Here is a 27,491-nt window from a genome sequence, read left to right on the forward strand (position 1 = left end):
TCAGATAAACAATGAAGAACTTTTCAGTGCATATATGTTCCATGCAATATTAGGGACATACTTATACTCAAGTATTGCTTGTTGTTTAAATCAAACAAAATTTAATCGCTCACCCTGTTATTTTATTTGCTATGTCTGGCAACCCTACCCTGGAGGGTTCAGTGCAGAAGCAGGATTGTGCTGCCTGGGGGAGGCAACTACCCATTCTGTGCCAGCTGCTTTGGACCTCCCACTTCAGCTCTCACAAGCTGGTTGGGGGAGTCTATCTTAGCCCTACTTCACCAAGAGGCCACTGAAATTCCCGCTGGCTCAAAGCCACATGGCTGATATGCGCAGGGACCTAGGGGAGAGTTGGGGCTGCAGCTTCCAGGATAGATGCAGGCCCTGGCCATAGGAGCTCACAGAGGGGGAGGCCAAGATCGCTACAGGCTATCAGCACAGTCATGGAGGAAGCCCAGAGGAGGCTCCCAAGCCAGCTCTAGGGAGACAGAGGCTACCTTGAGGGGGTGAACTAAGGGAAGAGTGAGCTGTAGTCAGGCTCAGGTGGTATCTGCCCAGCAGGCTCCCCTCCCAGCAGTGTTATTTTAGGAGGCTTGCAGAAAGAGGGCAATGCCTACCCCAAAGGAGACTGGCAGCACCACGGTGGAACCCCAGGCATCTGCAGGGGGGCATTGATGGGTGGGGAGGTACCAGACAGGCCCAGTGCTAGCCACTGTGAGTGATGCATTGCCAGAGACATCGGCCTCTGGCTCTGAGGGCCCCCAGCCCTGCTCCCCATCACCACATCCCTGCTCATCCCCAACAGAAAAGGAGAAAACTCAACTTCTTGAGGATTTATTGGACCGGGGGCTGTGCTGCCTTCCAGCTAGACCCCAGCAGCCCCTGCATCAGGAAGGGGCTGCCAGAGAATCAGTCCTCAGGGTCCCCACTAGTGTTCTGCATTTCTCCAAGTGCCTGCTGCTCCTCCGTCAGCCACACTGCCATGGGGTGACCTGGCTGAGCCGTTGGGAATCCTGTAAGTCCCCAGCTTGCCAAGTGATCTTGGCCATATTCCTTGCCTTGTCTGGGCCTTAGTCTCCTTACGCTCCATGGGAGTATGTTATTGTCCTGTCAAAAGACAGGGCTGGGCCCACTCACAGTCCAGTCCAACTCAGTATCACAGATTCCATGGAAGCAGATGGGGTTCAGATCCTGTCTGTGAGTCACCGTAGCTGCTGCTCTGAGGTCTTTGTCTCTCAGTTTCCGTCCAGCTTAAACCCATTCAGGTGCCAGGGCCTCGGATCCCAGAGAGCCAGGCATCCGCAACCCCTGGCAGGAGGAGGGAGTTGGAACAGAGCAGGGAGTGGGCCAACCCACAGGCCAGGTACTGGGGTGGGGTCAGGAGGAACTGGGCTTCTCCACAGAGGGGTAGAGCTTGCGCAGGCTGGAGTCCAGGAGGAAGTCCACTGACCTGTGGGGCAATGGAGGGTCATGAGCAGGCAACCAAGGGGTGCTAATGGGGGAATGGGAGGCAGGAGGTCAGGGCTAAGAAAGGGACTCCTGGATGCAGGACACAAGTGCCATCCTGGTGTCAGCCATCACCCTCTCTTTATTCAGTTGGGAAAACTGAGGCACAGAGAGGGTAAAAGACTCACACAGGACCTCAAGGTCAGCTATGTTCCTGAGGAGAAAGACTCCTCCTCCCACTCTATGTTCATCTAGTTGGGTTGGCCCCATCTCTGGTTCTAAGGGAAGGCACGTGACCCAAGCCGGGCCGGTCGGAAAAGGGAAGCTGGCTCAGGGATGGGCACCCAGTCCAGTATGGACCAATGACAGCCTTCCTTGGGATTTTTGCTGTCACTATTAAGAAGCTTCCTATGGGGGGACTTCCCCAGCAGTCCAATGATTAAGACTTCACCTTCCAACGCAGGGGATGAAGGTTTGATCCCTGGTGGGGGAGCTAAGATCCCACATGCCTCGCGGCCAAAGACTAAAACATAAAAAACATAAAACAGAAGCAATATTGTAACAAATTCAATAAAGACTTTAAAAATGGTCCACATCAAAAAAAATTAAAAGGGCTTCCCTGGTGGCGCAGTGGCTAAGAGTCCGCCTGCCGATGCAGGGGACATGGGTTCGTGCCCCGGTCAGGGAAGATCCCACATGCCGCGGAGTGGCTGGGCCTGTGAGCCATGGCCGCTGAGCCTGCGCATCCGGAGCCTGTGCTCCGCAATGGGAGAGGCCACAACAGTGAGAGGCCTGCGTACCGCAAAAAAAAAAAAAAAAAAAAAAAAAAAAAAAAATTAAAAAAAAGAAGCTTCCTATGGGGCTTGCTAAGCTGGGGGGCGGGGAGCTGGGAGCTGCTGGGAGCCATCTCTGTTCCCATGAAGGAAAAGTGACTGAAGCCAACACGGGGTGGGGCGGGGAGAAGGCCAGCAGAGAGACCCAGACCCCTAATAACATCAGTTGAGTGCTTGGATCCAGCCATGCCCCAGGTAGCATAGCTTTGGACTTCTCGGTTATGTGAAACCATCAATTCCTATTTTACTTAACCAGTTTCAGTTGGGCTTCTGTCACCAAACGTTCTCAAAACCCAACCCTTCCAGGGTGCACCTGTTCCTGCCTACCTCTGGTGGTTTTCTAACACTGAGTTTTTTTTCTGGGAATTTACTTGTCCTGCGTCCCATACTCTCATAGCACCTCCTACCTTTATGGCCAGAGTACCTGCCAGATCATATGACAAGGGCCTAGACTGTCCTTTCTACCTCAGGAGCCCCAAGTGCCAGCCCTGCCTCCGCTACAACTGTTCTGTGAAAAGTGGATACACCCCCATACCTCTCAAAGGTTATCCCCGCCTGTAGGGTGGATGATCCCTGGGGCTGGGAGGAGCACCCACCTGTCGATGGGGTGGATGATGATGGGGATGGCCAGTAGTCCCAGTGCGGTGGTGGTCCACCTGCGGACAGCCAGAGGCCAGCGGGTAGCAGTGCCCAGGATATAGAGAGAGGCAGCACACACACGGTTGATAGTGAAGCCTGGGATGGCCACAGAGGCCAAAGCCTGCCACACGAAGGTGTCCACCATGGCCACGGTCACCCTGGTGCTGCGGCCTGCCTCAGGGCTTGGCACCTGGCAGGCACAAGAGACATTTAATCCAGCAGAGGCAGAGGCGGGAAACCCTGTGGACAAGGGGCATGAGGCTGGACCAGGGAGAGGGAAGTGAAGGGGGTTGGGGACAGAGCCACGCTAGTGTTGGGTTCTGGACTCCACCAATTCAGGGCTGAGGGTGGACTCACTCATATCCAGCACTAGGATATAGATTACGTCACCTGTGCTGGGGACAGGGTGCACTATGCTACAAACGGTACCGGGGTATGGAGTCCACCAGGCCAGGTTGTGGGGACCGGACTGTCCCAGAGGGACTTAACCACATGCAAGGCTGTGGACTGACCACAAGGGGAGTGGACGGGGGTGGGGGTTGAGGGGCAGGTTAACACTCACGTCTCTCGCTTTCTTGCCCTTGTCAATGGCATCAGCCAGCACGTAGGAGCTGGACACACCGTAGCTCAGCCACACGACAGATACAGGCACCAGGGAGCGGAAGGCCTCCCCCACCTCATTGGCGTAGCCTGGTGGGGAGGGGATATTTAATTCCTGAGCCTTTGGGTTGTTCCACAAGGGAGCACTTGAGTGAGCTGGTTCTTATGTCATTCTGCTGAGCAGTAGCTGGGTGACCTTAGACAAGTAATTTTACCCCTTTGAGCCTCAGTTTCCCAGCCTATAAAATGGCACTCATGATGCCCACCCCAACTCTCCCCTCGTGGAAGAGCTGAGCGCAGACACCGTTCTCATCACTCACTTGCCTTCACAGCCTGGGCTCTAGAAGCATCTGAGCTGATGGCCGAACAGGCAGTGAGAGAGACTAAAGGCAGCCCCACTGACCAGGGGCTCACCATATGCCAGGCCTTTATGTACTTTATCTCATTCTACCCTTAATATTACCACCCAATGAGCGAGACCCTGCGTTCATCCCTTTTTGCTGAGGAGGAAACAGGCTCAGAGCCAGGGAGGAGCCAAGATGAGAGTCCAGATGCCCTGACTCCACAGGCCTGTGCCAGGCATGCCACAGAAGGCGATCCGATCACCTGGTTCCATCCTCCTACCTGAGCTGCGGCTTCCACCTGGGAGTCTGACCAGCAGAAACCCCGAGGGCAGGGCTGGGAATACCAGAGCTGTGTGACCTTGAGCAAGTTCAGAACCCTCTCTGAGCCCAGTCTCTTCCCTGGCTGAATGAGAACTAAGATCCTCCCACCTTCTCCAGGTCCCTGACCGGCGTCTGGCAACCCCTGCTTCCCCAGACACGTGGTGTAGGGGTCGCTGTCCCCCTGCCCCGCGCTCACCCAGGTACCGCACCCACGTGTCCCGGAAAAGGTCGCGCTCGGCCCCCCGCGGGGGCGGCTCGGACATGGTGCTTCCTCCTTGGCCTCAGTCGCTGCAGCGTGTACTACCGCCTCGGCTTCCACCAGCACTCCCGTTCGCAGCGGCGGGACGAGCTGAGCCGAAGGTCCCCAACTGAAGCATAGGTCATGTAGTCCCCGCCAGCAGGGAGCGTCTGCAAATTCCCCCCGCGCACCGGAGCCCCTCTCCCAGGTTTGAGTTTTACAGCTTAATTTTCTTCACGTTTTCTCTAGAGTCGAGCGGTTGGCGCGATCCTCTTCCAGCACTGGCTGTAGTGTTGGAACCAAAGAGACGGAGGTTCAAATACGGGATGCTACACTTCTTGGCTCTGTGACCTCGGGCAAGAGCCTGTAACTTCTCTGTGCCTCACTTTATTCATTTGTTAATTGGGCAACAGGACTGGTTCAGTCCTGGGACGGTTTCGAAGATTAATTATACAGTCGTCATTTATTGAGTTTACTACCGGCCAGACCATTGGCTAAAGACTCTAGATGGATTACTTCTTTAAATCCTCCCACCAGCCTGGGACACCGCCCCTCCCCCCCCCCCATTTTACTGATGAGTAATAGAGACACAGGAAAAATATTAATAGATCACTTTCCCAGGACATATAACTGCTGAGTAGTGAGGCTGGCATTTGACTCCAGGCAGTGCAGCTCCAGTTCCCATGCTCCTAAGGTGAGCTGAGTAAATGAGGCTGGGGGAGCGAATGGTGAGAACCCTGGTGATGTGGATGCTTGGACTCTTAGGCGTCCCTACCCCATGCTCATCTATCAAGCACTGGAGTCTAACTGGACCGAGCCTCTTCGGGGCAGGACCACGAATGAACGAATGAGGCCAGGGAAACGGGGTTGGGGTACAAGACTTCAGGGAAATGAGAACAGAATGAGAGGACGTGGGGTTATTGATTACTAAAGAGTAAACTCTACCCCTGCTGCACCTCAGTTTACCCATGTGAGGAATAAGTGCACTTCACTAAAGCTCTGTGAATCCTTTGGGGGTACCAGCGAGCAAAGGCCCAGCCTTTAAAGACAGGCAGTCCTGTGTTCAAATGCTAGTTGTGCCGCCTATGAACTGTCAGCCACGCCTGTAAGAAACAAGAGTAGCCAAAATTTACTGAGCGTACACTTGTACCAGGCTTTCTAAGCGCTCTGAATGTATTAATTCCTTGAATCCTTGCAATAAGGCGATAAACACAGGGCTGTTGCCTGGTACCCAGGAGGCGCTCATTAAAGAATTAGCTTTATTATCATCAAATAAAGGTCACAGCCTCCCTGTTGAGGTCCCTGGTTTCAGCCCTGGGAGTCTTCATCATTGTAGGATCATGTAGGGCAGCCAGGTCAACTGTGATCTCGCAGGAAGCTGGGATCGCGACTCAGTGATCCTCAACCCCAGAAACACTGGCAGTGCCTGCGCGGAATTAGGAGACGGTCCCTAAAGTCACGTGATCGTCGCTTCTCCGTGACCCTCCCAATCCAGGTCCACCGCAGGCGCTGCGCGCGCTTGCCAGACCCGCACTATTTAGCGCGCTCTGAGAAGCCCGAGTTGGGCGGGGTCTCCGTCCTGACCGTTAAGATGGTCAGGTGCACCCTTAGTGCCCTTAGCAAAAATGGCGGAAGACGGCCCACCGGCTGGGCCAATCAGGGGGCGAGCAGGCCGTCAGGACGCCTTCAGCGCACGGAAGGAGACTAGCAGATGGCTTCTGCGCATGCGCTCCGCTTATTGAAGGGGAGAAGCAGGCACCCCACGGCGGAAGTTTGCGTGTGTGAGTAACTGTGAGGAGCGAGGCGGAAGGCGCTGACTTCCACGCCCTGCGCGCTGAACGTTCTTTATTCATTGGTTACTTTTCCTAACAGAGCGCTGTAAACCAAGGTCAGGATATCCTCCTGAGGGGTCTGGCTGGGAGCCATGCGGCCTCGGGGCCTCCTGTCAGTTCCAGCCTTGCCCCTGACTCCTGCTCCCTCAGCTTGGCCGGACCATCTCCCCAGGATGGGTCAGGGCCTGGGTTTCTGAGGGGTGGAAGCTTCAGGACTCACACCCACCGCCAGCCTCCCTGGCCCTTCACGGAGCTGGGATCCCTGGAGGTAACTTCCCTGTGCTTTGTTTGCACTGAAGGACAGTGGCTGGGTACCAAAGCTCACTGTCCCAGGAAGCTGAGTCACTGACAATCATTAGTAATTTAAGAGGCAGCCAGTGGGACCCAGGAACTGCTGGATTCCTCGAGGCGAGGGAGAGGGCTGCCTGTCTACCCTTGAAAGGGAAGACCTATGCTGACTCGGGCCCTCTCCCAAGACTTGGGAAAAGCTAAAAGATCCTAGCCTGGGTAGAAAGTTCAGAAGAGCCTCAGACCCCCACCATAACTCTAGCAACCGGCTACCTTGCTATTCCTCATTATGATCTAGACTTACATGTTCATTTGGGAGCAAGTTCCTCCCCTGCAGCTGGCTTCCCTGAAGTGTTAGGTCTCAATTTCTCCCCTTTTTCCTAATTTCCTCCCTGCCACCGCATGGTTCCCCTCTTCCTGTCTCATCTGTCACTGGACAGGTGAAGTTGGCACAGCTTATAAGACAGATGCTGTCACGGTGCCCAGCCCCTGGGGACTCCTTAGTAATTTGAGAGGCAAGGAGGCCCACTCCAGCTAGTCTCCCTCTTCCTAATTCTGAAATGAAGGCTCCCCAGATCCAGCCCCGAGGTCTTTCTTCTAGCCCAGTTTCTTTGGGCGTCAGAGTGCTGGGAAAATGACTGCTACAAGGGATAGAAACTGACAGGGAGTTGCTGAGGGAGCCAGGCCTGCTGTGGGAGGAGGCGTTACTTTGGGGTGACTGCCCCCAGCTGTTTCATCTTCTCTTCTGAGGCTTTGTCTGGAAGCAGGACCTCCACGGTAAAACTGACCTTCTTTGCATGAATGAAGCTGTAGGTGTTGTCAAACCGCAGGACATCTGAGGGGAGGGGAAAAAACAGACATTCAGGCAATTCTGACAAAGAGCTTGGACACAGTGATTTTGGTTGACTGAGCAAGGCAGTGTGGTAGGTAATGAGGCTGAAGGTAGCATAAGCAATGGTCCTTCACCTTCTGAAACCTAGTCTAGCTGGGTTACAATATGTTCATGAAGAGAAAAATATATAAGAACATGCCAAGTGCCAGATGAGTGGCAGAGACAGTCACGTCTGTAACAGCTTGGAACGAGGGGGCCCTGTAGACTGAAATCATGTGAAAGGCTTTTTAAAGGAGTTAGAGCTTGAACTGGGTCTTGAAAGGAGGGAGTAGAATTAGTTGCAGCAGTAGTTATTATAATAATAATAATAGTAATGGTAACAACAGCTATTTATGTGACTCAATACTGGTATGGCACTCTATATATATTATTCACAATAACTCTTGAGTTCAGCATTAGTACTGTGTTATATAAAAAGAAAGTCACTGTGTCACACAGTGAGGAAGGGATGGAGCTGGAATTTCCCTCTGGCCTGCATTGCTGCCTGACTTGGGCCCTAGAAAGCCTAATCCTGTTCAGTTTCTGACAAAAGGTAAAATATGCAAACTTTTTTTTTTTTTTTAAAGAAGATGTTGGGGGTAGGAGTTTTGTAATTTATTTATTTATTTTTGCTGTGTTGGGTCTTTGTTTCTGTGCGAGGGCTTTCGCTAGTGGCAAGTGGGGGCCACTCTTCATCCATGGTGCGCGGGCCTCTCACTATCGTGGCCTCTCTTGTTGTGGAGCACAGGCTCCAGATGCGCAGGCTCAGTAGTTGTGGCTCACGGGCCTAGTTGCTCCGCGGCATGTGGGATCCTCCCAGATCAGGGCTTGAACCCGTGTCCCCTGCATTAGCAGGCAGATTCTCAACCACTGCGCCACCAGGGAAGCCCAAAATATGCAAACTTTTGAACCAGAAACTTACCCCACAGAAAGATAAATGGACAAAGATGCTCAATACACCCCTATTTGTAGTAATAAAAGATGAGGAAAACTAAAATGTTCAAAGAAGAATTGCTTTAAAAGTTTTTATTGAAATACTATTCTGTATAAAAAGAAAGAGGTTAGCTTCATAGAAGTGACTGGGGAAACTAGTGACAATATATCCTTAGGCTAAAAAAAGCAAGTTGCAGAACAATTTGTAAACCATTTCTAACATTTTTGTTAATATATGTAAAAAAATTTTTTTTGGCTTTGTTACTTGGTCTACCTACATTGACAAGTTTTACAATTTCAAAATTCCTTCAAATATACACTGAATAACATATATAATTCCTATGAATGTATATGGGTGGGCACATGTCCTGTATATTATGGAAACACATAATGCTTCTAAAGGGATGGAAAATATTTGGTAGGATAATACACAAGATCTGTTAGTGGTTTCCTCTGGGGAGAGAAAATGGGCATGCAGTTGGCAGAAAAGGCTTCCAACCCTTGGCCAAGGAACAGACTGCTTTTAATCTAACCCTTCTTTTTTTGAGAAGTTTTTCCATTCCAGTCAAACACCCCTTCCAAAGAACAGAGTGGGAAAACAAAAACACTAGCTCTGCCCCTTCCCTATCCTGGTCTCTAACTTTTCCCAGCCAAAAAAACCCTGTGCATTTAATCCTGAGATTTAACCTTTCCCCTTTTCTGCCCCTGGATAAAATGCATAGTTTTAGACTGAGGGCAGACACACCATTCACCCTTTTCTTCATGGTGTGAAGTGAGTAATAGTCATTGATTTTCTCTCTGAGCCAGAGGTCTTTCAGGACCAGTGGTGCCTCTGGAAAGAGGGAAGCTTCCTCTCTGACCTGGATGACAGAGCCTTAGCAACCAGAGTCAGTCATGCTAGAGAAGAGGTCTTTGAGCTCCTTGGACCAAGCATCAGAATTGAGATGACTCTGCCTAGCATGATGTTCTGCCCTCAGAAACAAGGAAGGGGCTGTTGTGACGCCCAGGCCCGAGGGAAGTGGTTCATTTTGACACTAATCATGTACTCACAGACTTGTAGAGGCCCCAGAGATCCTCCAGGCTGGGGCTCCTTCACTTTTGTTGGGGAACTGACCCCCCTGAGAATCTGATGAAAGCATACAATTTCAGATCCCATGGAGCCCATCATGGACCCTCTGGGGCAGTGGTTCCCAATGGGAAAGTCACCATTCTGAAGAGAGGAGGAGCTGGGGGTAACTGTGCCCTCTCATTTATGTATTGAGAAAACATATATATTCTTAGTGTCCTTTTATTTCTTTTATATTCCAGATAGGAGAGTATATTGACTTTTTAATTATGTGTGTAGGTGGTTATAATATCTATGAATTTCATTTCAGAGTAGTAAAGGGGACATTAGACACCACTTATTATAAAAGGGAGGTGTTTGGTCTTTAAAGATTTAGAATCACTGTCTTTAAAGATCTATATCACTAAAGATTTAGAATCATAGACCCCAGATTAAGATCTGCTCTAGCCTACTCCCCTCATTTTAAGGAAAAAGAGAGCAAAATCTAATTAGAGACACTCGGAGAGTTACTGGCAAAGCTGGACTCAGAAACCGGGTCTTCTGGTGCCTAGAGGGGCTGTTTAACCTTCCTACAGTGCTTCAGCTCTTCTAGACCACAATGCACGCTCCAGATCTTTTTTTCTCAATCTTTTTCTTTCCTAGAAGAGTACTCTACACTCAGGACCTCAGGAAATATTAGTTGGGAGAAAAAAAAGTGGAATCTCCCAGTCAAGGCCCCACAAGCAGATAAACATTCCATCTGGGAATGTATCCAAGGGGAACTATAATTTGGGATTTGCAAACCTAAGCCTGATTATGTTAAAGGGTTCATGGTACTACAGAGAGGTAGTGGGCAGCGCTGGAAAACGGTTTGGGCTCTGCTGAGTTTGGGTAAATTACTTCCCAGGTCTGGGACCCCACTCTCTCCTCTGTCACATGATCATCTCTAGGGTAGTCTGTGGTCACGAGATCCTGTACCGGGACCCTAGGATTCTCTCCTGTCTCCGTTTCTTGGTGTCTATGCAGGCTACGCTGTGGGAGAGATAACATCCCCTCTCTATACCTCAGCTTCCCTGTCCTTTAAAAGAGAAATTCAAGCTTATATGTACAAAATGCTTTATGCTCTGAGGATGACAGTGTCTGGGCTGGTGCTAAGCCTTGTTCTTGATGAAGCACACAGTATACCGCCTTCTCCCTCAGGACCCGACAGCTCACTAACAAGAATACTTCTCCTCCCTGGGGAGCCAGACCACAGAGTATATGTGAGGAGGGGGCGGTGGAGACTGAGGTTGCTTGGGCTGTGGGGGAGGACACAGGATCTGAGGTTGGGGCAATGGTGTGGACAAGTACAGAGGCCAAGACATCTGTGGGGCTAGTTCAGACTTCTGGCAGTGCTGCCATGAAAACAGGGCACAGGGCTTCTCCCATCTCTGGCACTATCTCCCCAGTGGCCCTTCTCCCCCAGGTTTTCCCCTAATGATAATAATGGTGGCCACAGTGCGCTGAGTGCTGCGTGGCAGGCATTACGCTAAGTGCTGCACAGACCTGATCGCATTTCATCATCAGGTGTCCCTATGAGGTAGAGAATTTGATCCCCATTGTAGCAATCAGGAAACTGAAGCTCAAGGAGGCCAAGTCACTTGCCTAAGGACTAGTCAGTGGTCAAGTCCATCTCAGCTTGATGACAAAGCCCTTGCTGTCACTGATTTTCCATGCCTGGCCCCTTGGCTCAGACAGAGAGGAAACTGGAGATTTGATGGGGGTTTTGTGTGTGTGTGTATGTGATTTTTCTGCTTATAAATGTAGTACATGTTCTTTGTAACATAAACTGTATTTGCAGGGCCAGTATAAAGAAACGAAAGCCCTCTATAAGCTTCCTACCACCATTAGCATTAGCAGAGTCCCCAGAATTCTTTTTTTTTTTTTTTTTGGTAGGTAAGAAGTGAATTTATTTAGAGAAACACACTCCACAGACAGAGTGTGGGCCATCTCAGAAGGTAAAAGCGGCCAACCCCAGAATTCTTTTGACCTTTTTTAGCCAAAGTGAGTATACATCATATATGCTAAGTCTCATGCTTTATTTTTTTTTAACATGTATCAGACATCTTATATGTCAGTTTATTCTCTTTAATGCGTATACTGTATTCCATTATATGGATGGACCATAATTTACTTAACAAGACCTTCTTAAGGCCATTTAGTTTATTATCAGTTTCCCAAACTGCTAGGAACATCCATGTACCTATATCTTTGTGTTTTTGTGTAAATATTTCTGTACAGTAAATTTCCAGAGGTAGAATTGCTGAGTCAAAGGGAACTTAATCGATATTGCAAAGCTAAGTGAGGTTAAACACCTTTTCAAATGTCTATTTGCCATTCTTATTCCTCTTGGGTAAACTTCCTGTTCATGTTCTGTGGCCATTTTTTGATCAACTTGGAGATGAGTGAAGTTCAGCAGAGTCAAGGCTAGGTTTGTCAGCACTCTGCTCACCCTGTGATCCCTACACCTACGTAACGTGTTCTGCCTCTCTGATGTCTGGGGAGGGCGCATCCCCAGGAAATGTCTAATGGCAGTCACAGCCCCAGTTACACCTGGACCAGGTCACCTTGAGCCTGTCATCTCACCTCTCCAGGCCTAGGTTTCCTCACCTATGCAAGAGAGGTTGAAACTGATGGAGCTCCACTTCTAGTTCTAACAGTGTGAGAACTTAAATCCATGGAGAAAGAGGGACCTCCCGGGCAAACAGCTAGAGCAGGGGCTTCGAGCCAAGACAGAGAGACTTACAGATGCCAGGATCGCTGCAGGTGAGGGTCCCATCCTCAGGGACCAGGTGGGCATTGTACCTCTGGTTGGAAAGCACCTCTGTCATCTCCCCTGCCCTCTGCCGCTCCCCCACTTTGGTCTTCAGGAAAATCCCAAAACCGATGTCCGAACCATCCGACATGAACTGCCACCTGCAGGGGACACCCACCCACTTAGACGTGATTCCGTCTGCATGTTCCCTCTCTGGGGTCCTGCCACCAGGGCTTCTCCCACCCCAGCCCACCGCCAGCACCTATGGCCAGAAGGCTCAGGTCTCCTGGAAGGGTCCAGAACCCTACCTGAGGACGCAGCCTGGAAAGAGAATTTCATACTCCACTTGGTGGGAGGAGCCCCGGGAAATCTGCACACTGTGTTCGTACTGCTGTTTCAGCTGGTCTCGCACGTAATACTTCTTGGGGATGTCACCCCCATAGTTGATCTAGAAGCAGAGCACGGAGTGAGCTGGAATGTGCATTTGAGCCAGGTGTCTCTGGTCACCTCCGGCCCCTGGCAGCCCATACCTTGGATTTACACTTGGGGTCTCCATCAGGGTCAGTCATGGTGCCCCCATACTCCACAGGCAGCTGGTCAGGGCTGACATATTTCAGTAAAACCTCCTTCCAGTTTGCTGGCAGGAGAGGGAAGGAAGGAGAGAAAAGGATCACCACCAGGGCAGGAGTTCATCACAGCCCTGGCAGTCTACACAAAAGAGGCAGAAAAAACCTGTCTGCCCCCGCACACAAAACATGGGCATTGGAAGCACAGGACGTGCGCACAGCTCTGCAGGGGGTTCAAGAAGAGCTGTCACCCAGATGACTGCCCTGTTCTGGACCAGGAAGCAGGAGACAGAGGTCCTGTCCCCACTGCCTCTGGCCAGCGAAGCAACCTGAGGCAAATAAATCACTTCATTCTGAGCCTAGTTCCTCCTGCCCTGCAAGGTTATGGTGGGAGTGAAGTGAACTAAGTACTTGAGAGGGTGTTCGTTGTAAACTGTAAAATGCCGTACCTGTATGAGAGTGTATTATCACTCCCAGGAAGAGGGGATACAAATATTTGAAGTGCAAGCAGGAGGGAACAAAGAAAGGAGGGGAGGGCATTCCACGCAGAGGGAACAGCGCATGTGGCAGGCAGGAGGGCAGTCAACATGATCTGCCCTAGTTAGACTGAGCGTGAGGTCATGACCACTGTCACCTACTGTGCTCACTCGTGATTTATTGAATGAATGCATCACTGTAGACCGACCCCTTAAATGGGCTCCCTTGGCTTTACCCCAGCCACAGTTTCACTTCTCTTGTTTTGTAGGCTGTTTGGCTACCAGTGATTTGGTTTTTTTTTTTTTTTTTTCTTTAAATAACCAAGCCCTTTCCTGACTAGGAGAGTTTGCCTCAAGTGCAACCAAGGCTGAGATCCATTTCTGTGCCAGATTCCTAAACAAGTATCAGCCAAAGACAATATTTTGATACTGGATGGAAACCTTTCCCTGCTGACGACAGAGACCAGATACAGAGAGCAGCTCCAGGTCACAGGGTACCACCGAGCATCCTCTGTGGCTGGTGCTGCCCGTAAACCCACAGGGATGGTCCAGGGTCTCCCAGCCTTCAGATTTCTAGGGACTTGAGACCATGCAACTCCAGGGGTGCTTTAATCTGTGCTGAGTACCAGTGACCAGCCCAGGGTGAATTTCTCCCCTCCTCTATTGAAGATCCGGTACCTTCCCAGCCCGAGGCGGGTTTGGTTGAAAGGGTTTCAGGTGTGGGTGGGGGAACTGACTGAACCTCCTCTGCAGCCCCGCTGCCAGGAAACCGAACTGGCTCATGCTCATGGTGGGTGGCAGCCACAGAAAAGCCAAAAATCATTAGAGCCTTTTCCTCAGACGTTGTTTCTTCACCCAGTTCAGCTGGAGGGTTGGAATAAGGCCAGGAGGATTCTTCCCATCTCACAGAGAGGAACTGAGGCTACAAGGACAGAATTTGTTGCACTAGAGCCAGGACCAGCACCCAGAAGTCCTGTGCTTTCCAGACTGCTTTGCACCACACCCAGGCTCAGCACACATTTGGAAAACCTCCACTTTCAATGTGGTGCCTGAAGGTGAACATTCAGAAACCTTCAGAATTCCCTACCCCCAGTTCAACTCCACAGGTGGCATTAAGCCGTCCACGAGCCAGTCCCAATCTCCCTTTCTAGGCTTTTCTCCCACCACCCCACATCACGCTCCAGCCAAACTCGACTCCTGCCTGTCCCTGGCTGGCTTGATTCCCATGGGTCTTCCTTGCTGGCTTCCCCTCGTCCCCTGATGTTCTCCTGCTGCCGTGCCTATCCCGTGTCCGTCTGCTCTCTTCCCCGCCAACCTCGCAATCGCTTCTTCAGTCCCTGGTGGGCTCCTCTTTCTCTTGATGCTCTTGAGCCTAGATATTCCCCAGGCTTCAGCCTCTGTTCTGTGGGCAGTCTTACCTCCTCTCAAGGTTTTAGCTGCTGTCTCTATCTAAAACTCCAAATCTCCAGACTGGAGTTTGCTGCTAAGCTTCAGGCCCAGGCATCCCCAACATGTGTATACCTCACAGACTCCTAGAACTCAACTTCAAGCCTTTCCTTCTGACTGTATTATTCCCCAGTGGAACTAACTGCATCAGAATGACTGCAATGCTGTCACTCATGCCAGATACCAGGGAGCCATTCTAGATTTCTCTTCCTCCCTTCCTACATCCAGTCAATTGAGTTCTGCTGTTCCACTTCCTACGAAAGTCTGAAATCCACCCTCTCCTCTCCGTCCCTACAGCCCCCACCGTGGCTCAGGCTTGCAACACCTGGTGCGTGGGCTGTGGCCACGGTATACAAACTGGTATCTGTCCTGAGAATCAGGTCCTGTACCCCACCCCCTGCCCCGGCTCAGGAACTCCTCTCTGGTGCCCAGTGGCCGGTGGAGTTGTGTCCCAGCTTCCTGACACAGTGCCCTGGATTCTCTGTGACCCAGCTCCTGGCACCTGGCTCCCTCTCCACGTCATCTCTCACACACCCTGCCATGCGCCCTCTTCAGCTGCCTGTGCCATGGTGTGTAAGGTCTTTGCTCATTGTTCTTCTTTCTGCCCAACAGCTTCCTGCCTTGCTTCACCTGGCTACCCTACTCATTCCATAGCTCGCAAGTGAGGGAGGCATCGCCCCCTCCCCAGGCTGGGCGGGGTGAGTGCCCCTGCTCAGTGTTCCCATGGGCTTTTCACCTCCTCTCTTTTACACGTAACATCTTGTGCTGATATACATCTGTTTGTGTCTCCCTTCTCCGAGAGGCCACAAGCTCTTCAAGGGACTCTGTCTTACCTTTGTGGCCTTGACACCTACCTAGTCCAGGGCCAGGCACACAGCAGGTGCCCATCCAATGAATCCATGCGTACTTGCCCTCAACTGAAAGCAACCTCTGCTCCTGTGACCTCCCTTCTCTGCCGCATCTATGCCTTTTCTTTTTTTCTTTTTTTTTTTTTAAAGGAATTTTATTTATTTTTTGGCTGCATTGGGTCTTTCTTGCTGCACGTGGGCTTTCTCTAGTTGCGGTGAGCAGAGGCTACTCTTCATTGCAGTGTGCGGGCTTCTCATTGCGGTGGCTTCTCTTGTTGCGGAGCATGGGCTCTAGGCACGCGGGCTTCAGTAGTTGTGGCACGCGGGCTCAGTAGTTGTGGCTCGCAGGCTCTAGAGCGCAGGCTCAGTAGTTGTGGCACACGGGCTTAGTTGCTCCATGGCATGTGGGATCTTCCTGGACCAGGGCTCGAACCCGTGTCCCCTGCATTGGCAGGTGGATTCTTAACCATTGTGCCACCAGGGAAGTCCATCTATGCCTTTTCTAGTTTGTGTCCTAGCTTTCTCTTAAAAGTCTCCTGTTTCACTGCAAGCTTATTGAGGACAAGGACTGGCATTCCATTCATCTTTGAATTTCCCCAGAGTGTCTGAGAGAAAGAGTTCTTAGGAAAACAGACAGGAAGCCCCTTGCTCGGGCCCAGCCTGCTCCTGGGTCCCACTGCTCCCAAACCAGCAGAGGGAGCCTTCGCCCCGGCAGCTCTGGCTCTCTAACGCCATCCCCAGCGGGGCTGCAGCCATGCCACGGAGTGGAGGAGGGTCTGGGCTACTCACCCCCCAGGACCATGATCTTCTTACGAGTGTCCTCACTCAGGAAGGGTTTGATGAGGTTATAGGCCACAGGAAACAGCTTGGGGGCTGGAACAGAGACCAGGCCATGTGAGGCCAGGAGCAGTCCCCACTCTGTCCCTAACAGTGTCCACCATAGCCCCCAGTGTCTGGCCATGCACTCCCTGGTGCTGTGGAGCCCACACAGGCAGCCCTATGTAAGGCTCGGCTTTCCTGTCTGTACAGGGGGGATGGTCTTCCTTTCTCACGGGGCTCGGTGGCTCGAAGGAGGTAACGAATACTAAAAGCTTTGTGAATTACAAAGTGGTCTGCGTACATCATGGGTCGGTCTTCTGAACAGGTCCTAAGACCCCACCCTCCACCCCCGACTTCGGCTCACTCTATTTCACTCTCCTTAATCTGTCCCAGTAATATTTTTGGCCCCTCTTTCCCATTGGGCTTCATCACAGGTAGTTGCCAACTTACCTTTAATGACAAAAAGACGCTTCAGTGTTTCGGGGTAATTTTCCTCAAACATGCAGAGAAACTGTGGAAAGAATCCAGTGGGCTCAGAACTCTGTGCCAGGGAGGGAGGCCCTTCTTCCTCTGGCTTCCCCCACCCCACAGGGCCTCCTAGCAGAGGGACCCACCCCCCCAACCCACCCCCCGACCCTCACCTCTCACCCTCCACCACCCCCGAGCCCTGAACTTCACCTCTCCATAGGCCTCCACAGCTGGCTTCCAGAGATGTTTGAGACCAAGCCCCTCACAGTCATAAATCAGGGTGATGGTCTCTATCTTGTTCCCCGTCTGCAGGGGACAGAGGAACAGAAAGTCACATCAGGCTGCCCCCCACACAACACACACACGGAAGCCCACCCCGGTTCAGGGAAAGTGCTGATTGTACCCTGCACCTATACTGCAACCAGATCCGGCAGGGCCGTACCTAGGGTTTTCCAAATCGAGATAATTACCCCAGGCCAGAACTGCGGCCTAGACAAGTCACCCTTCCCGTTTAGATCTCCGTGTTCTCATCCAGTAAACAGCTGGGTGAACTTAGATTACATCTGAAGTCACTCCTGTTCTGCAGTTTGACCCGGTGGCCCCCCTCGTCCTCTGCACCCCGTGCAGCCACTCATCTCGCAGGCACAGATGCTCTCTATCCAACCTAAGCCCTTAAGGTGCATCTCTAACACTTCTCTGCGTGCCCAGCCCCACAGGGCCTCTGCGCACACTAGGTTCTCAGTGAATGTGGATGACACTGTTGAAATGTCCCCAAACATATCACATGGTCTCACTGGATCTTTACGACTGCTGAGGAGGAGGGCAGGGGAAAGGACCATGGCAGCTCCGCCTCGCTCTTCAGTCTTTCTCCAGTAAGAGAATCAGCTGTCCTTAGCTTTGTCTGAATTCAGAGTTAGGGAAGCACAGAATCTGAGCTCACTGACACCAGCGGCACCCAAATACTTGTCCAGGGATAGGGTGGTCCCTGACAAGGATTCCTCTGGTGCCCAGATAAAGGAAGAAAAGTAATGATAACGTAGCATGTTTTCTATGAAGCTAAACTTTACTCAATTAAAGGACGGCCCTTTATTCTGAGACAATGCCGTCCCTATAGTTTGGTGGGTTAATTATGACAATAGCTGGTTAGTGTTTTCTAAGTCCTTACTTGGAAAAATAAAAATTCGGTAACATAGATCAGTCCCTAAAACTTTGCAATTTCACTGGTCTATGAAATCTAAACATCAGGGCCTAAAGCTGCCCTTAAAGCCACGTGTGACACCCACACTTCTGCGTGACCCCCTCCACCAGGCGTAACTCCTCTTCAGCCGTGCTGGTCCCCTCACCTTTTCGGTCTGGCAGGCGCACTCCCGCAAAAGCAGCTCGCAGTCCCGCATCTTGGTCTTGACCAAGTCCTGTTTGGTGGCTGAGAGGAGCAGACCCTTGGCATCCAGAGGTCCAATGATGTCGTACCAGATGGGGCAGCCATCCAGGTCGTAGCCGCACATGCCCCCTGAGAGATACTGTTGGACCACCTGGGTCCAGACAGAGATGGGGGCGCCTGGTCAGCAGGCCCCGGGCAGCCACACCTTCCCGGTGTCCAGGGCCTTCCTCTGGGTTCATCCGCCCCTGGGTGCCAATGGATACTCATTCAATGACTTGGCATTGTCAGACCTTTCCTCTGAGGGTCCCAGTCCCATAGACCCAGGATACAGATCATGGGTCTAACAGACCTCACGTGGTGTGGGGCGGGATAATCTGTTCTCACCTCTGGAGGCTGCCAGCTCATGATGTTGTCAATGTCCTTTTGCTTTCGGACCTCCACATGCTGCAAACACACGAGGGCTTTAAAAAAGCAGGGCGGGGAGGGGGTGGTCCTTAACAGGCATCTAGCAATGGGTGACAGCACGAACAGACCACCGGACCACAGGTAAGTCACGAGAAGGCAACCAGCAGGAATGGAAAAGAAGGAAGTGCCTGTTTCAGAGATCTCAGCAGAACAGATTATAATTCTTGGCTGGCCCAGAACTATGAAAGCTCTGTTTCCAGGGAAGGGAATGCACTTTGTCCTGGAGGATAAGGCAGTACGGGTCGGCTAATACTCAGATATGTCACATAAGCCACAGGCGGTGATTGGGGTGGGAGGGGGTGGACAGAAGTCCAAGCACGGCGTGATTCTGATGGGCAGAAATGGAGGCAACAGTGGGCTTCGGAGACAAATGGGTCTCACCTTCCGGAGCATGGCCTCAGACTTCTGCAGGTCAAAGCTTCTTGCTATAACAGGGAAACATGGTCAGGGTTAGGATAGCAGCCTGGGCGCCAAGGATGGGAAGATTTCCCTGCTCCTGTGCGGAAACGCCTGCTGACTCTCAGATCACCCCACATATAGAAGCTAATGTGAGGACATTCACTGCTTATAGAGCACCACAGCCCCTGGGCTTGTGGGGAAAGCAGGTCAAGGTTCAGGGCAGGTGGGGGCAGCATTGCAAGTTCAGGGTCAAAAGAGTTTTACCCTAGTGGATGCAATCAGGTGAAGTGTCCTATCTCCTGTCAGGGAAAGCAAACCCTGGGCTCCCTTATCATTTACCCTTCTCCTTCCACAAAGTTAATCTCCTCCACGGTCTAACATCCAGTCCTGAGAGCTTGACCTGTGGTTCAAAGATGAATACAGCTGCCGCATAATCTGGGGCAGGACTGGCAGAACATTCCAGTAGGATGGAGGGGAGATGAGCCTCCAGTCAACCTTGCCATATCCTCAAAGGACCCATGCATACCCCAGGGGGACACAGAGGGCCCTCGTCCTCCCAGGGTTCCCAGAAAGTTTCAGAATTAGAGTTCACCTGGCTCAACTCAATTTCATGTACAAACCCTGACATGCTGTCCTGCTCAAACTTGAACACAAAGACCTCCCTGCCCGCCAAGGCCATCTGCTCCCAAACAATCCAAGCTGCCATTTGCACACAGCCCTCACTATTGTACTGAGCAGAGACCCTCTACAGCGACATTCAGAGAGGAGGGGCGGGGGTGCTTCCTCAGCCACGTGACCACCTTTCCAATACTCGCAAATTCTGTGCTGCCACCCTGAGTGCTCCCTGCTATCATGCTGCCCGTCCATGGATCCTTTAACCATCCTTCAAAGCTTGGTTTCAAGTCCATCAACTTCCCTTTGGATGTTTTCCAGTTTGCCAGTGCCCCTCTTGAAGTGTGTGGTCCAGAGCACAGGTGTTGCCTACCCTTCTCCAATTAAGCCTAAGAACTTTCTCGGCAACAGGCCAGGCCCTTAACTCAGGCGAAGCTTACAGTCAACTGAAACCCCCAAATCCTTTTCACCTGTGCTGCTTATGAAGCCTCTACCCCATAGGTTGAGAGGTGGTTTTCTGGATCTATCCCTATCAGATTTCATCTTGTTATGGCCAGCTGCATTTCATCTTTTTTTTTTTAATTTTTAAATTTTTGGCTGTGTTGGGTCTTCGTTGCTGCAGGCAGGCTTTTCTCTGGTTGCAGTGAGCAGGGGCTACTCTTCATTGTGGTGCGCAGGCTTCTCATTGTGGTGGCTTCTCTTGTTGTGGAGCACGGGCTCTAGGCACACGGGCTTCAGTAGTTGTGGGACATGGGCTCAGTAGTTGTGGCTCACGGGCTCTAGAGCGCAGGCTCAGTAGTTGTGGCGCACGGGCTTAGTTGCTCCACGGCATGCGGGATCTTCCCAGACTAGGGCTCGAACCCATGTCCCCTGCATTGGCAGGCGGATTCTTAACCACTGTGCCACAAGGGAAGCCCCTGCATTTCATCTTTTAAAGAGTTTCTGAGATCCAGATTCTGACCAATTTTGCCATTTGACCTATGAACTGTCCCTCCCAGCTGTATGTCCTCTGTGGGTCTGATTGACATCCAGATCTGCTGACAGCCCTGGAACCTGGGCCAGACAGGCTGCCCTCTGGACTGTCACCAGCCCCTTAATCACTGCTCTTTGGAAGTGGCCGAGCACATTCCCTGACTCTGCTGTCCTGAAATGCAGTCCACTCTCCTGCACTCAAGGATACGACAAGAGATTTGACCAATGCCATACCCTGTCATGTGTGCTAGACACACGTTTGCAGGAATGAGCAGCCTTCCCTCTTGGGAAGTTCCTTCTCATGGTCACCCTTCACATGCCATTGTAGCAGCAGGGGGCAGCTTTCAGAGGAATATAATCTGGGCATCTCAGCCCTTCCACCTTCTTCCTGTTTGACCTTGGACAAGATACTGCACATCTCTGGCCAAATCATCCAGTGAGCTAGAAACACTTGGAAGATGCAAGGCACCATGCTATCATGTTGGGGTAGCCCAGCTGGACCTGAAAGTGGGAATCCTCCATGGGAGGGACACGCCCAACTGTGAGGAGAGTCATCTTCTTGGGAACAGGAGTGGTGGTGAACTTCGGGCCCCCTTATCTCAGGGAGGCTCTCCAGTTAACCTTTAGCTGCTGGGGTCCAAAATCCAGGGTCTTTTAGGGCCCTCCCCGAGTTTCCATTGCCCCTGGCAGTACCGGCCTGATGCCTCTCCAGGGCTCCTGCCGCCCTGGTCAGGGGCAGCTCAAAGCATGGCTTAGGGCACTGCCAGAGAGGCCGGCCTGGGAGCAAGCTGTCCTGGGTTCTTATTTGATCTCTTCCTGTCCTGGAAAACAAAGAGACTCAGACCTGCTCTGCCAGGCTCACAGGTTTCCTCCACCTCCTCGTTTTATCTTGCCATCTGAGTCCCCTCGCTGGGGTGCCCAGAGCTCAGGCCCACTCGGGGGGAGGCAGTGATCTGTGTGCCTGCTCTCGGGCCTGGGGCCCAGCAGAAAGCCAAGCCCGTGTCGGGGGAAGGGAGGAACCCAGTGCTCACTCGAGAAAGGGAAGAACCCAGTGCTCACTCACACCTAGATTAGACAAAGACATTCGGCTGGCATGTGCCTTGCAAATGTTTCCTTTAGATGAAAAGGAGAAAAAGAAAAGGTTTCTCTAAAAAAAAAAAAAAAAGGGGGGAATTCCCTGGTGGTCCAGTGGTTAGGACACCGAGCTTTCGAGCTTTCACTGCCGAGGGCCCAGGTTCAATCTCTGGTCAGGGAACTAAAATCCCGCAAGCTGTGCGGCGTGGCAAAAACAGAAAAGAAAAGAAAAGCAAGGCGACAAAAACCCTAATTGAAATTCACAGTAGAGTCTGACCAGGCCTAAGCTCCTGCCCAGGGAAATGTGAGGCACAAATAAAGTGTAGAGGAGATATTTCCTTGGTTTGAAGAGGCAGAGCTTGGTTTCAGGAGGCAGCTGTGGCTTACTGGAGAGGACGATGGCCTGGGAATCAGGGGCCCTAGGTTTCTGCCCTGATTCTGCTTCGCATTAGCTGTGTGCCCTCAGCTAAGTGCCCTCTCCTCTCTGAGCCTCAGTTTTCTCATCTGGCAAATGAGGATAACTGCACTCTTCTATATTCCTGCAAAGAGAGGGGTTATCCCAGGACTGGGGAGTTGGGGTGCCTGGGAAACCAGGGCCCCAGGCCAGCCTTCTCTCAGATAAAAAAAGAGCTGCGAAGCTGTTCAATTCAACAGCTCTCTGAAACCACACTTCCCCCACCTCACAGTAGCTGGGTAGTTTGTTTGATCATCTTGCAGCTGGCCCTTTAATGCAGCGCTGTCTGCCCACTCTCCCCACCCGCCCCCTTCCAGCTACAGCCCTTCAGCACAGGCTGGGCCAAAATGTCCTCCAGCTCTGGACTGACTCCACCGCGGCCTCTTTGCTGCCTCTCCACCCTCTCTGAGTGGGTGGGGTGGGGGGAGTTCACAGCTTTTTAGGGGGAAAAGGGCAAGTGGCACTTTCAGAGGCACACAGGGTCTGCTCTGGGGGGCCTGCTAGCTATCAGCCTCTCAAGAGTGTGCCAGCTCTATTCAGTTTCTGGACAGAAAAGGAAAATACATCTCTTCCCCTGTCCCAAGACTCGCAGGGTATACATGTGTGTGTCTGTGTCTATAAATAAGTAATTGGCCATGACTTATACTTTAATATTTTGGGCTCTGATTCTGTTATCACGATTTAATCTCTGTTAATCTAACACAGAGGAATTTTCTCTATTATTTCTATGTCTGGCAATAAAGTTTCTACAAAGCCAAAAAAAAAGTGTGTCACAAGAACCAGAGAGGGTGGCACATGACTTGAATCACAGGAGAGGAGGAGAAAGAAAAGAACAGAAGGATTTCAGGAGTTGCAACATGGGGTTGAGTCTGACCCTGATGCTAGTAGAAACGTGTACACTGCATCATCACGGGCATAGCACTGTCACGTCCCATCTTGCCATAGGCAGGGCACCCTGTCTCATCCAGCTCTCCCAGAGAGGAGCCTCAGACAGATGTTCACCCCTGGACCAGGTACCAGAGCCAGGCCAGGGCAGAGCTGGAATGGACCTCAGGGCCATGGAGCCAGATGATGGCTTGAGGGGAGTTTTGTTAACCTAGGTCAGGCTGAACCCCACCCACCGTGTTCCCCGTGCATTCTGCCCCTCCTTCAAGCTGCCACAGAGAAGGCCAGTCTCTCCCACGGGCCAAGACTCTGGTTCTAAGCTTGGCTCTGCCTCCAACTTCCCACAAGCTTGGGGCCTTTCTTGGCTTTTCCTCAACCTGTTTCCCCACATCCATCGGCAGAGTAGATTCATCGAGTGGATGGAAAGGGCACCGGGCTGGGAGTCAGCTGACCTGGCTCTAGTCCTCTCCCTGCCTGCAGTTCAACACTGTGCGACTTGGGGCAAGTTACCTCACCTCTCTGAGCCTCAGTGTCATTATCTATCCAACAGGAGGGTTGAGGTTATATCATTGCCAAGAACGCTTTTGGTTCTGAAGGTTGAATACTCCAGATTCTGAGATTGCCTGGGGCAGGGTTTCCAGAGGGTGCTATTCTGTTCCCCAGCCCAAGCCCCTGCCCCAGCCTCCCGCAGCCCCTTTTTCCTCACCTCGGAGCCAGCGCAGGAGAAAATAGTCATCTGGATTTGGCAGACTGGGCAGCACATCCTGGACATTCTCCCGAAACTGTAGGGAGAGGCAGCTGGGTGAGTAGCAGGTCCCACCCTGACCGCCCTCTGCCCGGGACTCTCCATAGAGGTTTTTGCTGGACCCCTGCTCAACACGGGTCAACTCTGCAGACACTGGCTGAGCACCTGAGCAGCGTGGGACACTCTTTCGGTCATGCTGGTGGGAGCTGAGTAGCAGGAGGAGGTGAGAAGGGAGTAAGACACTGCCCCTGCCTGGCTGTGCACACTTACACGCTCCAGTGTGATGGCTGGGCAGAACAGCCCCCAGCTAACCGCCACAGTAGACACTCTGGGGTATGCCACAGCAAAAGCGTAAGTTTACCAAGCATTCCTCGTGTGCCCAGCACCGACCTCGGTGCTTATTCATTCTTCTAGAGATATTACTGCTCCCGTTTTACAGATGAAGTAATTAGAGCTCAGAGAGGCCAAGTAACATGCCCAAGGTCGACAGCTAGTAATCAGCAGAGCTGGGATGCAAACCCCGGTCTGTCCCAGGCCAGAGCCTGCACTCTTTCCACCATGGCCTGTCCCCTTAGTAATGGAATGGTGAGCAATGTGTCCAGGGAGCAGAGGGAAGGAAGAGTTTGATGCTGACTGGGGCCAGGAAGAGGGTGGTCTCACACTACTTCATATAAAAAATGACATTTGAGCTGGGCTTGAAGGACTCCAAAGGCAGCAGGAGGAGGAAGGAGGGCAATCCAGGTGGAGGGAAGAGTTCCAGCCAGAAGTCATGAAGGGGGAAAGTGTAGGGAGTGCCAAACAAGAGAGCTGGACAGTGACCCCAAGGATGGCCACGCCCCCTCCAACTGCTCATTACCCTGCAGGTGAGCATGCCCCCACGTGCTGTGCTGTCCCCAAGCCTCCTGCTCCCAGCCACTCACCTTTCCCTAGTCAGTGACCTACAGGGCAGCCACAGAGAGGATCAATGAGGACCCGCCACCTCTGCCCCTTGCCTAGGTCAGCCAGGGACTCAAACCATCCCATCCCCCAAACAGCTCCCAGACCCCCAGGGAGACTGGCATGAAGCCACCCCTTACCAAGGACACTACCTAGCCCCTGATATCTAGTTTAATCACCACCTAATCCCTTCTCTGCCTGACTTCCCCTGCAGGTCAGCAGTAAAATCTGAAACCTCCCTACCCAGCCTCCCTGGGATGGGGAGGCCCAGCCTGGGGCAAGGCCTCCATGGGACTGGAGCCTCTGCCCCACTACCACGGCAGAAGACACCTGCCACCCGCCCCCTCCACCACTTTCTCAGCAATGGAAAACTGCTGTGGAGGCTCCAGACCTAAGACTGGACGCAAACAGCTCCAGCTCCAAGAACAGCCAACCTTCCCTCTCTCCCCAAGGGCAGCAGGGGAGATCCAGCTGGTGGGAGAGGGTCCGGCTCTGGAACTGTTGCCCCTCCTCTGCCCAGGCGCCAAGGCAAAGCTAGGCTTACCTCCTTGCCTTTTGAAGAGCATCAGCCCCAAGTCCCCAGCCCGGGAGGGGCCTGGGTTGAGGGAGGGGCCTGGGTTGCAGGACGGGGTGGGGAGCTGGTCTCAACTCAAACTAGCCCCAACCCAGTCAGTCACCGGTAGGATCCTAGGCTTTGCACTTGAAGCTGCTCCTTTCCACATCATCTGGTCCAACCTCCTCAATTCCTTTCCTCAAGGAGCGAACAGAGAAGGACCGGTTTTGCCCCAGGTCGCAGAGAGACTTGGTGCCAGAGCAGGAGCCATCCAAGTCTCCTAAGAAGCCCTCCGGCCCTTGCCATCGTGCCACTGCCCCTGCAAGAGGAAAACCTCCCGGAAATGGGAGGAAACCTAGGGCCCTGCCCCTGCCCCTGCCCCCAGGGCCCGGCTGCCAGTCCCGAGAATGAACTTTGCCTTTGTGCCCTCAGCTGCCTCCGTGGGCTTCCAAGCAACCACTTCTTCCCAGGTGGCAGCGCCAAGGGCTCGCTCGCGGCTGGGGCCGGGACGACCAAACTTCCCCGGGGTCCCCTCGGCGGACGGAGGGGAGCGAGGGAGGGGGCGACCGCGGACCGCTCGGTGCGGTGGCTGCCGCTCCTTCCGCCGCTCGCCGCGGACCCGCGCTCGCCCCCCATCCAGCCCCTTCCCAGCCCGCTGCCGCCAGAGGATGGGGGCCATCGCCCGGGGCGGGGCCGGGCCGGGACGGGGTGAGGGCTCACCTTGGCCAGTGCCTCCTTCTGCCTGGGGTTCAGATCGCCGACTCTGCCGCTCATCGTGGCCCAGGCTCTGGGCGCGGCGGTTGCGGCAGCAGACAGAGCACGGACTCGTTCTCCGCCGCGGGAGTAAAGTCCCAGCCTTTTGCCGGGGCCGCGGTTGGCAGCCAAGCCCCGCCTCTTAAAGGATCCCAAGGGGCGGAGTAGGGAGAGATGCGCTGGGCGCAGGAGCGTCTGACGCGGGTACCCTCCGCCCTCCTGAAGCGGAGACCTGAGCAGGAGGCGAGCAGGAGTGCCCACCCGGCCCGAGGCCGGTAGACATGAGAAGGACAGGAAGTCTGGGTTCCAGTCCCCAATTTACCCTTAGCTTACACTGTGACCTTGGAGGAGACACCTGAACTCTCTAGGCCTTACTGTCCCCAACTAGGTGCTATCTAATGAGTTCTTCTAAGATCAGGTCCCCACGGTGCAGGACCTTTCCCTCCAATACGAGAGGAAGCTTGACTGATGCCTCTATAGGGGACCAGGGGACCCCTAAGTCTAGCCATCGCCCTGCCTCCAGGACAGTGGCCTTGGCCTTTTCTCTCTGGGGCTTCTGCCCTCCTCCTGTCCTGCCATGGATTTTGGACCACTGCTGCAAACCCAGCTTGGGGCCTTTCAGTGTTAACAGCCTTTCCCCTCCCCCTTCGGGGCAGGCAGGCTGAGGGGGGGTAAGGAAGCCCAGACCCCATCTCCCCACCCAGAGCCCTGTTCTCTGCTTCTGACCTTCGCAGCTCTCTGAGAGGCTCATAAGGTGCTGGCACCCTCAGCTGGCATGGAGGATTGCTTCCTCTCTGGGAATCAGAAGACCTGGGTTTGAATCCTAAATCTTCCCCTTGTTTGTATGAGACTTCAGGGAGCAACTTCACCTCTCTGAATCCAAGCTTCTTCATTCCCTAAATGGATTTGGATGATCTGGACCCTGAGTCAGCATGAGAGGATAAAGCAAGCTAATGTACATAGCTTGCCCTGCACTCAGGGCAGTGCCTAGCACAGGGTTCCCCTATGTGACCACTCCTTTGTCCGCTCTGCAGAGCTTCCCTTTGCTGCCTGCCTGGCCAGGCTTCAGCCTCGGGGTGGAGATGCAGGGTGGACGTGGAGGAAGCCACAGTGAAAGCGATGGCCCAATTAAAGCGGGCCTTCTATCAGCTTATCTGCTTCCCCCCCCCCAACTCACAGCCAGGGGCCAGAGCTGTGGGTTCCCACGTAGCTAGCTGCAAGTCTGATTTGCGGGACAGATGCCATCTGACTGTCCTGCCATGCCCCTTCCCCATACAATGAAGCCATTTCCTACTTTCTGAGCTCACCAGCCCTCCCTCTCTGTCTGGGTTCCCCCCTCCCCTACTCTAATCCTACCTCCAGGGTAGCAGCTGGTCACATGCCTTGGCCATTCTTTCCTCCTACTGCGTGCCAGGCCCTAGGTGCTGTTCTGGGGATCCCGAAATGAGTCGGATG

General features: G+C 52.8%; 2 protein-coding genes across 9 annotated transcripts; both read right to left on the minus strand.

Moving 5' to 3' along the window:
- Positions 1-818: 818 nt before the first annotated feature.
- On the minus strand, positions 819-4,878 carry MTFP1 (mitochondrial fission process 1). The gene is made up of 4 exons (XM_004283722.3): positions 4,380-4,878; positions 3,481-3,608; positions 2,876-3,108; positions 819-1,450 (listed from the first exon to the last, which is right to left on the minus strand). Exons 1-4 carry the CDS (start codon positions 4,444-4,446, stop codon positions 1,378-1,380), a joined length of 501 nt encoding a protein of 166 aa, XP_004283770.1. The 5' UTR covers positions 4,447-4,878; the 3' UTR covers positions 819-1,377.
- A 788-nt stretch (positions 4,879-5,666) lies between these two features.
- LOC101278693 (SEC14-like protein 2) lies at positions 5,667-26,163 on the minus strand. 8 transcript variants are annotated; one of them, XM_004283723.3, is made up of 12 exons: positions 26,004-26,163; positions 23,756-23,831; positions 19,035-19,078; positions 18,573-18,632; positions 18,151-18,339; positions 17,018-17,113; positions 16,790-16,850; positions 16,310-16,393; positions 12,715-12,821; positions 12,493-12,632; positions 12,176-12,345; positions 5,667-7,376 (listed from the first exon to the last, which is right to left on the minus strand). In XM_004283723.3, the coding sequence occupies exons 1-12, from the start codon at positions 26,055-26,057 to the stop codon at positions 7,246-7,248; spliced, it is 1,212 nt and encodes a 403-aa protein (XP_004283771.1). In that variant the 5' UTR covers positions 26,058-26,163; the 3' UTR covers positions 5,667-7,245. The 8 variants fall into 8 exon arrangements, with proteins under 8 accessions (XP_004283771.1, XP_033268632.1, XP_033268636.1 ...); XM_033412741.2 differs by having other exon boundaries at positions 18,573-18,693; positions 26,004-26,158; XM_033412745.2 differs by lacking the exon at positions 26,004-26,163 and adding an exon at positions 25,408-25,591.
- Positions 26,164-27,491: the final 1,328 nt, after the last annotated feature.

This window comes from Orcinus orca, chromosome 15 (assembly GCF_937001465.1).
Source record: "Orcinus orca chromosome 15, mOrcOrc1.1, whole genome shotgun sequence".
In the NCBI taxonomy this organism is placed as follows: domain Eukaryota; kingdom Metazoa; phylum Chordata; class Mammalia; order Artiodactyla; family Delphinidae; genus Orcinus; species Orcinus orca.

Coding starts and splice junctions, on each gene's coding strand:
- LOC101278693 (XM_004283723.3), bottom strand. CDS start 26,057: ATGAGCGGCAGAGTCGGCGATCTGAACCCCAGGCAGAAGGAGGCACTG. Junction 12,822..16,309: donor GAAGATCATGGTCCTGGGGG/GTGAGTAGCCCA, acceptor CTCTCCTGCCAG/CAAACTGGAAGGAGGTTTTA. Junction 12,633..12,714: donor ACCCCAAGTGTAAATCCAAG/GTATGGGCTGCC, acceptor CTCTGCTTCTAG/ATCAACTATGGGGGTGACAT.
- MTFP1 (XM_004283722.3), bottom strand. CDS start 4,446: ATGTCCGAGCCGCCCCCGCGGGGGGCCGAGCGCGACCTTTTCCGGGAC. Junction 3,109..3,480: donor AGGGCAAGAAAGCGAGAGAC/GTGAGTGTTAAC, acceptor TGTGCCTGCCAG/GTGCCAAGCCCTGAGGCAGG. Junction 1,451..2,875: donor ATCATCCACCCCATCGACAG/GTGGGTGCTCCT, acceptor ATTGCCCCACAG/GTCAGTGGACTTCCTCCTGG.